Raw genomic sequence first — 13,840 nt, forward strand, 5'->3', positions numbered from 1 at the left:
TATAACCTTTGCGGGCCTATAAAGCAAAGAAAAGCTGAAGTAAGACTGTAAGCATAGCTGTGGTTTTACTTAACAACCACTCTGCTTAATGACTGAGATCCCAGTCCCAATTGTGGTCACTAAACAAGAGCTACCTATATAGCATCTGCACTGTATTAATCTTTTACCTGTTCTTCCCTGCCTAGGAATAAGGAATCCCCTCTGAAGATCACTGAAAAACTCATAAAATCTGCTGAAGGGAGAGGAAGACATATATACAATCTTGTTTATACTACCCACAACCTTTTTCAAGGTGCTTTGTATGATTGATGTTCCAAAATATAGAAGAAATTTGCCCAGAATTTTTTTTCTAGAAACCCAGCATGATCCACCCAAACCATAAAGACTGGCATGTAATACATGGAAACTGCTAGAATGTATTTTCAAATATTTATCAGCTCAAATATTGTGCAAAAATAAAAGTGGACATAAACACAACTGCTAAGGAAAAAGAATTCAGATTTGTTAAGAGGAGATTGAGCTTTGTCACTATGGTCCCATAACAGAGTAAGAACGTAACCCTGAAGAGTTCAAGAAAATAGTCACAATGATAATATGGGCAAAAAATGTTGGACATACTATAGAGCTTGAAGAACGGGAAAAGTTATGGGACAGAAATATTAGATTAACCAAAGCTGTACCATAAGAGCCTTGGTGGAGCAGTGGGCTAATGCCTCCTTAAGTAACACCAGCTGCCTGCAATTAGTGCAGGTTCGCGTCCCACCAGGCTCAAGGTTGACTCAGCCTTCCATCCTTCCGAGGTAGGTAAAATGAGGACCCAGATTGTTGGGGGCAATAAGCTGACTTTGTAATAATGCCGCTTGGGGGGGGGGGTGAAAGCCCTAATAAGCAGGCATATACAAAGAATGAAGGCTACTGCTAAGCTTGTAAGCCGCCCTGAGTCTTCGGAGAAGGGCGGGATATAAATGGCATTTTTATATATATATATATATATATATATATATATATATATATATGTATATATATATATATATATATATATATATATATATATATATATATATATATATATATATATATATATATATATATATATATATATATATATATATATATGTAGATCTAGAGTCTCGGGTTTCTTCCCGCGTTCCTTTCATCTTCAGAAAGTTGTGGCGACGTTTCGACGAAATCCCATCCGTCATCATCAGGCCGGAGTGTTCCTCCTGCTGCTTCCAGGAGCAATGCGTGGTCTGGCTGTTCCTTTCCTTCCAACTGCCGGTGGGGCTGTGTTCTGATTGGGTGGAGGCGTGGCTGCTTTCTGATTGGGTGGGGGTGTCCTCCGACTGGGTGGAGGCGTGGTTGTCTTCTGATTGAGTGGAGGCGTGGCTGTCTTCTGATTGGGTGGATGCGTGGTTGTCTTCTGATTGGTTGGAGGCATGGCTGTCTTCTGATTGGGAGGGGTGTGTTCTGAATGGGTGGGGTTTTTTGTTGTGTTGTAATATCCTGAGTGTTGTGATTTGGTGTCCTGAGGAGTGGGCTGTGTAGTGGCCTCCAGAGCTTTGGTTTGGCTCCGAGTTCGAGGACCTGCTATGTATCTCTGGTATGGGTCAGTCAGGTTCGTGTGAGCGTTCTTCTGCTTGGGTGATGGCACTTTTGCTTGACTTGTTCTGTCTTCTGTGTGGGAGAGTTTTTGTTCTGGGTGTGGAAAAAAAAAAAACTCTCCCACACAGACGACAGAACAAGTCAAGCAAAAGTGCCATCACCCAAGCAGAAGAACGCTCACACGAACCTGACTGACCCATACCAGAGATACATAGCAGGTCCTCGAACTCGGAGCCAAACCAAAGCTCTGGAGGCCACTACACAGCCCACTCCTCAGGACACCAAATCACAACACTCAGGATATTACAACACAACAAAAAACCCCACCCATTCAGAACACACCCCTCCCAATCAGAAGACAGCCATGCCTCCAACCAATCAGAAGACAACCACGCATCCACCCAATCAGAAGACAGCCACGCCTCCACTCAATCAGAAGACAACCACGCCTCCACCCAGTCGGAGGACACCCCCACCCAATCAGAAAGCAGCCACGCCTCCACCCAATCAGAACACAGCCCCACCGGCAGTTGGAAGGAAAGGAACAGCCAGACCACGCATTGCTCCTGGAAGCAGCAGGAGGAACACTCCGGCCTGATGATGACGGATGGGATTTCGTCGAAACGTCGCCACAACTTTCTGAAGATGAAAGGAACGCGGGAAGAAACCCGAGACTCTAGATCTACACATACAGACACCCGCGAGAATCTACGAAAACATATATATATATATATATATATATATATATATATATATATATATATATATATATATATATATATATATATATATATATATATATATATAAAGAAAATTTGTATAAAATGTTTTATAGATGGCACATGACACCAGTGAGACTAGCCAAAATGTTTAAAAATACTTCAAATGTATGTTGGAAATGTAATCAAAGACCAGATACGTATTATCATATATGGTGGTCATGTCCTAAAGCAAAAAGGTTTTGGCTTAAGATACATCTATGGTTGGAGAAGAAGATTAAAAAATAAATAGAATTTAAACCAGAATTGTTTCTGTTAGGAATGATAGGCCCCAATTATGACAAGGAGAGCGGATACTTAATGTTACATGTATTGACAGCAGCGAGAATTATGTATGCCCAATATTGGAAAAATGAAAAGTTACCGACTGAAGAATTATTAATCAAGAAAATATTGGATTGTGCAGAAATGGATAGATTAACTTTAGAGATTAAAGAGAAAGAACTTTAAGTTTACTATAGAACTTGAAACAAATTTTATCAATGGCTAGATAAGCGAGTTAGAGAGAAAGGAATGTGATATGCAATTTTGAATTCATCTGAGTAAGAAAAATACTATACATTGAAAACTTAGTATTGTTTATGATAATCTATTATACCTACCAGTTATTATTAACTTTACTACTTTTATTTATATATATTTACCCAGACAATATGCTGTTTGCCAAATATTGAATGCTATTGGGGGAAACCCCAAACCCCACCCCCAACCTTTCCTGTACCCTATCCCAAATTCCCATCCCATTACCCCCCTTTTTAACCCTATAAAAACTAATAAAAATTTTTTCAAAAAAAAGAGTTCAAGAAAATAGTATGTCTTTCTTCCCTCCTTTGCCAAATAAAAATCAGTGAACTGTTGTAGTGATTATGGTCCAACCAATGTCAAGTTTTTTTCAAGTTCAATTCATTTAACTGGAGATATTTAAACATGTGTATCAGTGTATGAGGGCAATTTGGAAATAAACCTACGTTTGAGCATGTGCGAGAAATAGGCGGGGATAGCGATGCCTGTCCTATGGTGCCATGCGCAGTAGTTCAGTAGGCAGTGAGGAGTGGAAGAAGGCTGTGTTGCAGTTGACTCGTCCGTTAGTTCAATTGAAAATGAACCAGTTTTTTAAATAAAACAGTGGCTTGTGTCACACCGCTTCAACGATGACAATGCACTTCACGATGCTGTTACAGGGTGGCGTCATTCTCAGGCAGGAAATTTTTTTGCAGAAGGAATTTCAAACCTTGTAAGACATTATGACAAGTGCCTCAATTTGAATGGCAATTATGTTGAAAAGTAATGTAGTGTTGTAGTTTTCCAATGTGTAAAATACAAGTTCTGTATCTGCAAGTGTCTGTCATTGATAACCAAATGGAGGTTTATTTCCGAATTGCCCTCGTATTATGGATCACACTCACCTCCAGGAAACGCAAAAGCTCAATTTCATAATCTTTCTTTTTCTATGAAAGGAAAACAGCAAGAAGAGAAAATTAGTTTCTTGATTATGCCAAATGGTTCCCATCTCCTTTTCCTCCCTCCATGACTGTTTTGTGTCTCTAAACAAATTGATTCTCTTGATTCTTAAAAGGTTGTAAGAAACTGATTTCTAGAAATTCTAATAAATTACTGGAGTTGGGACCAAATATTTAATTGGCCTAGAATAGTAGCTCTGAAACACGGCTGTACTTGAAGAATCAGTAACTGGAAATCCTTAGTAAACACAGCCAGTGGACTTCCCCCCCCCCCTTTTCAGATTACAGAGGTAAAAGATGACAATATCAAGAATAATTTAGTATTTAGGAAGGAAGAATTCACTCATTTAAAAAGGCATGCCAAACAAGGTGAAGCTAGGGCACTACAGTTATTGTTTTTTAAGTCAAGGTTAGACAACATGATGTCCTCCAGGTATTCGAGACCAGTGGTGGGATTCAGTTGGTTTTTTGTTGACTTCGGCAAACCAGCTGAAGCCCTAGCCCTTTTTCGCAAGGCCCAGAATGGACCCCAGAAGTGCATGGACGCCACTTCCAGAAGACCATTCTGAGCCTCAGAGGCCTGGGGGAGGCTTCCCAGGCCCAGAACAGCCCACCAGAAATGCATGAACATCAGTTCTAGAATTCTGTTCTGGGCCTCAGAGGCCCAGGCCCAGAACGGATGTCCAGAAGCAACATCAACACAGAAAACTGGTGTCATGGTTCCGACTAATGAAACACTTCAAAGAACCTTCAGGCATCGTTTATTCTCAAAAGTCTATAATAATGAGAACAAAGCGTCGTCACAGCATGGTGGGATGCCAAGATCTGAATTCCCCTCCCTTCAGCACCTAATATCTGGCACAATTCCCTCCTCCAATTAGCAGTCAAAAATCACATTCTCCAATCAGTTTGAAGGGCAAAGCTTCCCTTTCGTTCTGTAATGTGCCATTTCTTATCTTATTAAAAACAACGGGGGGGGGGACATTCTCCCTCCTCTCCCCAGCTTCATCTAATTCTAAGAGCAAAACAATTTAAAGGAAAAGGCTGCCTCTTATATTGTCAAAGCAAAAACATCCAATGTTTGCAGCGTTGACAACCGGCTGTTCAGGTATTTGAATCCCACCACTGTTTGGGACACATATTTCCATCAACTGGTCCAGCATGGCTGATTGCAAGGTGCTGTGGGAGTTGTAGTCCCAAGCATTTGTAGGACACTATATCACCATCCTATTTTAACATGTTTATGATGGTAAGTGTACATGGGATGGAAGCTATTGCAACATGATGTCCTTTAAATCATGAAGTTGGACTTTTTAAAAAAGATAAATAGCTTGGTCTTTACCCTAACCCTCAAGTATTTCATTGGTGCTTTATTTCTATCAAATATGTATGGATGAGCTTTAAATATAAGAATTATAACAGAGAGAGCCTGGGAAGGCAATTAAGAAACAGGAATGTTAGAAAAGCAGACACTATTATACCTATTACATTGCTGGTCCTTCCCAATTGCATTAAATTTAGTAGCAAGAGAGCAACCTGCTTGTTATGTATGCAGGCACCTGCATAGCAACAGCCACCAGGGGGCGTTGGCCTGAACAGTTTTGGCGGGAAACCCAGTTTCGGCGGGAAACCTAGGGCCAACCCCATTGGCTGTCCGCTTACCTGGCCAGGTATTTAAGGAGGCCAGGTAACTCTCATTCCCCAGTATGCTACCCCCTCCAATAAAGAGCTGAACACGTACTCCGGATGGCGTCTCTTCGTTGCGTCGGACCCACTACACAATAGTGGCGACGAAGGTGGGATTGCTGCCGACAAGGAGATGATGTCACTGGGGAAGCGCTCCGCGAGCTGAAGGGAAAGGCATTTTCCTTCCTTCTTCCCCCCCCCACGACCGCCAGCCGACTGGACCACGCCGGTCTCCACATCCGCGACTCAAGACCCGAACCAACACCGCAATGGCAAGAGCCAGACAACCCCGCGAATTCGACACCCACCACCCCGAGACATGGGCCCGGTACCTGGCTCACGACGAACTGTACATGCGGTTCAATCAGATCTCTTGTGGCCGCAAGGTCACAATTCGAAAAAAGGGACCAGCGCCCCGACGAATCCGGCGCCGAGTTCCACGCCGCCCTACGAGAAGCCGCCATCGCCTGCAAGTTTTCGAACTTGGAGTAGCAGCTACGGGACCGGCTGATCTGCAGCCGACGAGACAGGCAGCTGCAAGAGCGCCTGTTCGAGAGAGAGGAGGTTTCACTCCAGGAAGCCGAGGACGCCATCCTGGCCCACGAAGCGGCCTGCGGGGCCGTCCAAGCAGTCCAGGAGACCCGGACCGGCAGCCAAGCAGCCAGCATCCACCGGCAGGTCGCCACAGCCGAGGACGACCAGAGCATCCACCTCCTCCAGTGGAAGTCGACCCCCAACCAGCGAGTCAGACGCCCAGACACGCCTAGGCCTCCCAGCAACGCCGCCAACCCTCAGAAGGGTGCAGGGTGTGGTGGGAACCACATGCGCAGCCTCTGTAAGTTCCGGTCGGCCACGTGTCGGGCCTGCAAGAAAACAGGCCACATAGCCACGGTCTGTCGTAGCCGCCGCCCCCGAGAGGAGATCCACGAGCTGCAACCGGAGGAACCGCCATTCGAAGGTACTGGGGCCCCGACCAAAACGCGAATTGGCTTTGTTGAGAGCCGGCTGGCCATTAACAACATGGGTAGCCGCCGGCTGCTCAAACCCAAAATTAGACTAACAATCCGCTTTCAAGGCGTCCCTTGCAGCATGGAGCTTGACTCCGGATCAGCGGTCTCGATCATTTCGGACGAGACCCTTAACTACATAAATAGCCGGAGCAAGCAGCGGATTAAATTACGGCCTACAAATTTAACCCTGACCGATTTTCAGAATTTGCCGGTCAAGGTAAAGGGGGAGGCTACCGTCTCGGTGGGGTTTAAGGGTCACGAAGAGCACCTGGAGGTTGTAGTGTTAGAGGGCCGGAGAGCCAGCCTGGTCGGCCTAGACTGGTTCGAGGCCCTGGGAATCACGGTCTCTGGGATCCACAGGATCCAGGGGGACTCCGTCGAGGCCGTCTGCAAGGAGTTCGCAGACGTCTTCGACGGGACGCTGGGCAGGTACACAGGGCCCCCCATATCGTTCAAGCTCAACTCGAACGTTCCCCCCGTTAGGGTCCGGCCGCGGCGAGTTCCCTTCACGCTCAAACACAAAATTGAGCGCGAACTGGATAAGCTGGTGGCCGGGGGAATCCTAGAGCCCGTAGATGGGGGGGAGTGGGAAACCCCAATCGTCACCCCCCTCAAATCCAACGGGGAAATAAGTATCTGCGCCAACTACAAGTGTTCGGTGAACCGCGCCCTGAACCCGCACGCTTACCCGGTCCCCACGGTCAGCCACGTTCTCGCTTCCCTCCAAGGCGGCGCCATCTTTGCAAGACTCGATCTTGCGCAGGCGTACCAGCAACTCACGGTTACTAGGGCAACAGCTGACATTCAAACCATAGTAACACACAGGGGAGCGTTCCGGGTGAACAGGCTGCAGTTTGGGGTCAGCGTTGCTCCTGGCATTTTTCAGGAAGTTATGGAGAAGACACTCAGGGGCATCCCAGGAGTATGCCCCTATTTTGATGACATCCTGATTGCAGGAGCATCAGCAGAAGAGCTGGCAGGCAGGCTCAGGGAGGTACTGTCCAGGCTGCGTTCAGCTGGCCTTAAACTCAAGAGGGAGAAATGCAGCATAGGTGTTTCCTCCACAGAATTCTTAGGATTCAGGGTAGATGCCAGGGGAATCCACCCCACAGAGTCCAAGGTGAGGGCCATCAAACTAGCACCCACACCCAAAAACAAGGCAGAGCTACAGGCATTCCTGGGCCTGCTGAACTTCTACCACACGTTCCTCCCACACAAGGCAGCCATTGCAGAGCCACTCCACAGGCTACTGGACAAACAGGCAGCATGGGTCTGGACTCCCGCTCACGACCAAAGCTTCAGGGCTTTAAAAGCACTACTGTCGGATAAGTCCACAGTAACCCATTTCATCGAGACAAAGCCCATATGCATCGCATGCGATGCATCCCCTTACGGTGTGGGCGCAGTACTCAGTCACCTCGAGCCCAATGGGGTGCAAATTCCCATAGCATACTATTCTAGGACGCTGTCTGGAGCAGAAACTACGCCCAAATCGACAGAGAAGCCCTGGCAATCGTGGCAGGAATCAAAAAATTCCACGGTTATCTGTATGGCAGGGAATTCACTGTCTACATGGACCACAAACCACTCCTAGGCTTGTTCACAACGGACAGGCAGACGCCCCAAATCCTGTCCCCCAGAATGCTCCGGTGGTCCATCTCCCTTGCAGCCTACAATTGCAAGCTGGTGCACAAGCCAGGGAAGGAGATGGGCCATGCAGACGGCCTAGGTAGGTTAGCCATTGACACCCCCGAACCAGACCCAGCACCAGCAACACAGATCCTAGCCCTGCAGGAGTTACCAGAATGCCCTCTCCATGCCAAGGACATTGCCAGTAACACAGCCACCGACAACATCATGAGCAGGGTACACTCGTGGGTTTGCACAGGTTGGCAGGACAAGTCCCCGGGGCCTGAGTTCCAGGCCTATTTCACCAGGCGCAACGAGATCTCCACGGACAGGGGTTGCCTCCTCTGGGGAAGCAGGGTCATCATTCCCATCGCAGTAAGGGGCAGGGTCTTGGACTCCTTACATGAGGGACACCCGGGGGTGGTTAGGATGAAGGCTCTGGCCAGAAGCTACCTCTGGTTGCCAGGGTTGGACAAGGACATTGAGGATCGGGTCAAGGCCTGTTACACGTGCCAGAGATCCAGGCCAGAGATGCCACATGCACCCGTGCACCGGTGGGAGGCCCCACACACACACCCTGGTCCCGCATCCACATTGACTATGCAGGGCCATTCCAAGGCCAACTGTTCTTAGTAGTAGTGGACAACCACTCCAAGTGGTTGGAGGTAGTCCCGGTTCCCAACATGACCTCGGGGAGGACAATCCAGGTGCTCAGAGCTCTCTTTGCCACACACGGCCTCCCCGACGTAATTGTGTCTGATAACGGGCCTCAGTTTACCGCTAATGATTTCCAGGCGTTCTTGAAGGCGAACTGGATTAGGCACGCCACCTCTGCGCCCTTCCATCCATCGACCAACAGGCAAGCTGAACGGATGGTAAGGATGACCAAAGACGCACTCCGGCGCATCATTAGCGGGGACTGGCATCACAGGCTGGCGAAATTCCTACTCGCCCAACACACTACACCATGCGTTGCTACCGGGAAGAGCCCAGCAGAACTGCGGTGGGGACGGCGTCTCATCACCAAGCTGGACCATTTACACCCAGACCGAGTAGCAGCCGAGACGGTTAGGCCACCACCACCATCAGCATCATTATCATCATCTTCATCGCAATCATCACCAGCACACAGAGTTCTCAACGTGGGGGACCTGGTCTGGGTGAGGAACTACGGGGCAGGGCATCCATGGGTTCCAGGGACAATGGTTGAGAAAACTGGACCCCTCTCTTACATCGTGGGGGTGGAGGGGGACAGACACATAAGGCGACACATCGACCAGCTCAGAGGAAGGGTTCCTGAGCGCACCACACACGCCCAACAGGAGAGCCACACCCCAGGAGAGGTCAGCCCAACCAGAAACAACACAGAGCAGGAACCAGAGGAGGAGGGCCTCCTGAACCCAGCCCTGTTCAACCCAGCACAAAGGCCCCAAGAACCAGCTGTCCAAGCCCAGGGGCAAACCACACCCAGACGGTCCACCCGGCCCCACAGGACACCTGCCTACCTGTCGGACTATGTGTGCAAGTGACCTCCTCACAGTCGCATTGTTTTTTTTGTTATTGACATACAGTGTACATAGTTGTAGCTAGTTGCAATTTGTTATTGTTGTTATGTGGTTCTTCTCTAAGGGGGGAGGGGTGTTATGTATGCAGGCACCTGCATAGCAACAGCCACCAGGGGGCGTTGGCCTGAACGGTTTTGGCAGGAAACCCAGTTTCGGCGGGAAACCTAGGGCCAACCCCATTGGCTGTCCGCTTACCTGGCCAGGTATTTAAGGAGGCCAGGTAACCCTCATTCCCCAGTACGCTACCCCCTCCAATAAAGAGCTGAACACGTATTCCGGTTGGCGTCTCTTCCTTGCGTCGGACCCACTACACAATACTGCTTGTTCTCAAGAGTGCTTTTGCCTGGTTGGTTACAGGAAGTCGACCTCCACTCTAAATGTGATCCTGGAAGAGTGCAATAATCCGATTGATATCTATCAGATTTCAGCTCCCCTTCTCAGCTATTTCATCCAAAAATAAGCGTTATGAGTACTTACAGTGCATTCAGAAAGTATTCAGGCCCCCTTCACTTTTGCTATGCTGCAGCATGATTCTACAGTTGTTGAAATTCATTTTTTTCACATTAATCTACACTCAGTATCCCATAATGACAAAGTGAAAACAGAAGTTTAGAAATGACTGTAAATTTATTAAAAAGAACAAAACTGAAATATCACATTGGCATAAGTATTCAGACCCTTTGCAACAACACTTGAAATTTAGCTCAGGTGCTGATGGTTGCTGATATGTTTCTACATCTTGATTGGAGTCACCCTGTGGCAAATTCAACTGATTGGACACCATTTAAAAAGGCACACAGCTCTCTAAGGAAGGCCTCACAGCTGACAATGCATACTGTAGCAGAGCAAAAGGCAAGAGGTCAAAGAAACTGCCTGAAGACCTCAGAGACAGGATTACTGCAAGGTACAGAACTGGGGAAGGCTAAAATAAAATTTCTGCTGCATTGAAGGTTTCTAAGAGCACAGTGGCCTCCATAATTCTCAAATGGAAAAAGTTTGGCACAACTAGGACTCTTCCAAGAGCTGGTCGCCCGGTCAAACAGCAATCGGGGGAGAAGGGCCTTAGTAAGAGAGGTGACCAAGAACCCGATTACCACTCTTTGACTGAGCTCCAGAGATGCTGTGTGGAGATGGGAGAGAGTTCCAGAAGGACAACCGTCACTGAAGCCCTCCACCGATCTGGGCTTTATGGCAGAGTGGCTAGATGGAAGCCTCTCCTCAGTGCAAAACACATGAAAGCCTGCTTGGAGTTTGCAAAAAAGGACCTGAAGGACTCTCAGACTGTGAGGAACAAGATTCTCTGGTCTGATGAAACCAAGATTGAATTGTTTGGCCTCAATTTTAAACGTTACGTCTGTAGGAAACCAGGCACCGCTCATCACCTGCCCAATATCATCCCAACAGTGAAGCGTGGTGGCAGCATCATGCTGTGGGGGTGTTTTTCAGCAGCAGGGACTGGGAGACTGGTCAGGGTTGAGGGAAAGGTGAATGGAGCAAAGTCCAGGGATATCCTCAATGAAAACCTGTTCCACAGCGCTCAGGACCTCAGACTGGACTGAAGGTTCACTTTCCAACATGACAACGATCCTAATCACACAGCCAGAGCCCTGACTTAAACCCTAGTGAACATCTCTGGAAGGACCTGAAAATGGCTGTCCACCGACGATCACCATCCAACCTGACTGAGCTTGAGAGAATTTGCAAGGAAGAATGGCAGAAATTTCCCCAATCCAGGTGTGCAAAGCTTGTCGCATCATACCCAAAAAGACCCGAGGCTGTAATTGCTGCCAAAGGTGCTTCAACAAAGTACTGAGTGAAGGGTATGAATACTTATGCCAATGTGATATTTCAGTCTTTTCCTTTTAATGAATTTACAGACATTTCTAAGATTCTGTTTTCACTTTGTCATTATGGGGTACTGAGTGTAGATTAACGAGAAAAAGTGAATTTCAGCAACTGTAGAATCAGGCCACAGCATGACAAAATTGACAAAAGTGAAGGGGGTCTGAATACTTTCTGAATGCACTTTATGTTTAGTAATAGGCACTTAAAATAGTATTAAGATTCTACAGTATTAGCATACCAGCAACAATGCTTACCCATCAGCCTTCATACCTCATAAATTAATTGGGAGATAGCTTGGGGGATATCCACAGCTTGCAAACTTGAGGATTTTGAAATCCACCTGGAGGCTGCCTTGTTCAATATGCTTTATAATTTCCAAAGCCTCCCTGATGAGTAACAAGCCTGTCTAACCAGACAATTTTGATAGAATGAACACAGAAGATTGCCCAAGACCAAAGAATGATTTATGTGGGCACAACTACCACCTTCAACTTCCCTGTCATAGTCAGACTACTAATTAATTATATTTTCAGATGTGAATTACAACTCCTCTCTGCAGGTCTGCCTTGGGAAGCAAAAATATTGTGATTATTTCCTAGTGCCTCTGGGAGATTTCTTTAAATTAGGCAGACTTACTGAATTCCTTGGAAGATGATGCATAACCTTTTTTTATATAAATATGTTATTAGAATTTTTTAACATAACATAAAACATTCAGTAATTTATAAACAGAATGTTGTCTGGGTAACATTTATAAGACAATCCTTAACAATTAATTTCTATGATCTATATTCCATACGTTAATTTCATTTGATTTCCCCTTTCCCCAAAGTATCTTTCTTTGCAAAACATTAGATTAAGACAATTCTCATTATTTTAATTAACAACAGTTAAGTATATAGTTTCAATAATCCTATTTGTCATTTTAGTTGCCTTATCATAAATCCTGTTACCGTGTTTATTTCAGCTTATTTCTCCCTCCAAATTCTAAATATTCTTACAAGTGACAATCTTTTCAACATTTAACTATATTTACATTGGTAGATTTAATTTTGCTTTTTCCATATAAACCCTCTCATGCTTTTAAATTTCTTAATCAATAAGTTAAAAAAAGTAGAAAAAGAAAAAAGAAAAAAGAGAAACAAGAGAAACAAGAAAAAAAAGAAAAGAGCACTGAGATACAAAAAATAACATATAACTTAAAAATATGTATCCCTCCTAATTTAATATATATTTATTCCCTCAATTTCTTATTCTTTTTGACCATAACTAAGAATGTATTTAATCTGTTTGAACTTTGAGCATTCCATTCAATAGTTCTAATCATCTAATTCTTTAACTCTCATTCAAAACACATTTTAATGCTTTTCTTATCGTCACATTTAAATAACTAAAACATTTGCTTTTGTTTAAATCATTTCAACTTTTTTCAGAATAATAATAATAAAAAAAACACATTACATTAGTTAAGGGGAAAAAATTATCCCTCTAAGAGTAGTATATTTCAAAGTTTTTCCATTTCTTTAGCCATATTCAAACAAATGTTTCTTTTTAAAATATTCTTTCTGATAATCTCCATCTTCTTTTCCCTGAATTTTCATTTGTATTTTTTCTCTGGTCGTTTCCTTTCTTTATCAATGTTTTGCTGCTTCATTTGTTTCCCTATAAGGAATTTTTTCTCATTCTTTTCCTTATCTTCAAAGTTGCTTAGACGTGTTGAAATATTTCCCATTTGAATTAAATCATGGTTTTTTATTTTATATGGTTCCATCTTCAAGTCTCTATTCTCAAAATTATATTTAGTCATCTCTGCTGTATTTTCCTGAGAAAGTTCTTGAAGTGAAATTAAGTTGAAAATAAGTTGATTCATGCTCTCAAAGTTATTCTGCATTTCCTTGTAGTTTAAGGTCATTGTCCTTTGAAATTTTTGCCACTTATCATATGCTTCCTTTTGTGAAGTGATCATTTTATAAGGTTCCTTCTTTAAGTCTCTACCCTCAGAATTTTGTTCAGTCATCTCTACTGTATTTTCCTGGGAAATTTCTTGGAGTGAAATTAAGTTGGAAATGAGTTGATTCATGCTCTCAAAATTATTCTGGATTTCTATGTAGTTTAAAATCATTGTCCTTTGAAATTGTTGTCACTTATCATATGTTTCCTTTTGTAAAGTATTCATTGCTTTAGCTTTGTTATTTCCACTTTGTTTACACAGCTGCATTTTCTAAAAGCTTTGAGGTTCAGAGAAAAAAAATCCTCATCCACCA

At 44.8% G+C, this 13,840-nt stretch overlaps 1 protein-coding gene across 1 annotated transcript in view; it reads right to left on the minus strand.

The window, feature by feature from the left end:
• LOC308676209 (nucleolar transcription factor 1-like) overlaps positions 1–13,840 on the minus strand; it is a 243,248-nt gene that overhangs the window by 105,433 nt on the left and 123,975 nt on the right. The window contains exon 11 of the mRNA XM_081341986.1: positions 3,788–3,829. Coding sequence (XP_081198112.1) covers positions 3,788–3,829 — 42 coding nt within the window. The remainder of the gene's footprint in view (positions 1–3,787; positions 3,830–13,840) is intronic.

This window comes from Vipera berus (genome assembly GCF_964194415.1).
Source record: "Vipera berus genome assembly, chromosome: W".
Taxonomy (NCBI): Eukaryota; Metazoa; Chordata; class Lepidosauria; order Squamata; family Viperidae; genus Vipera; species Vipera berus.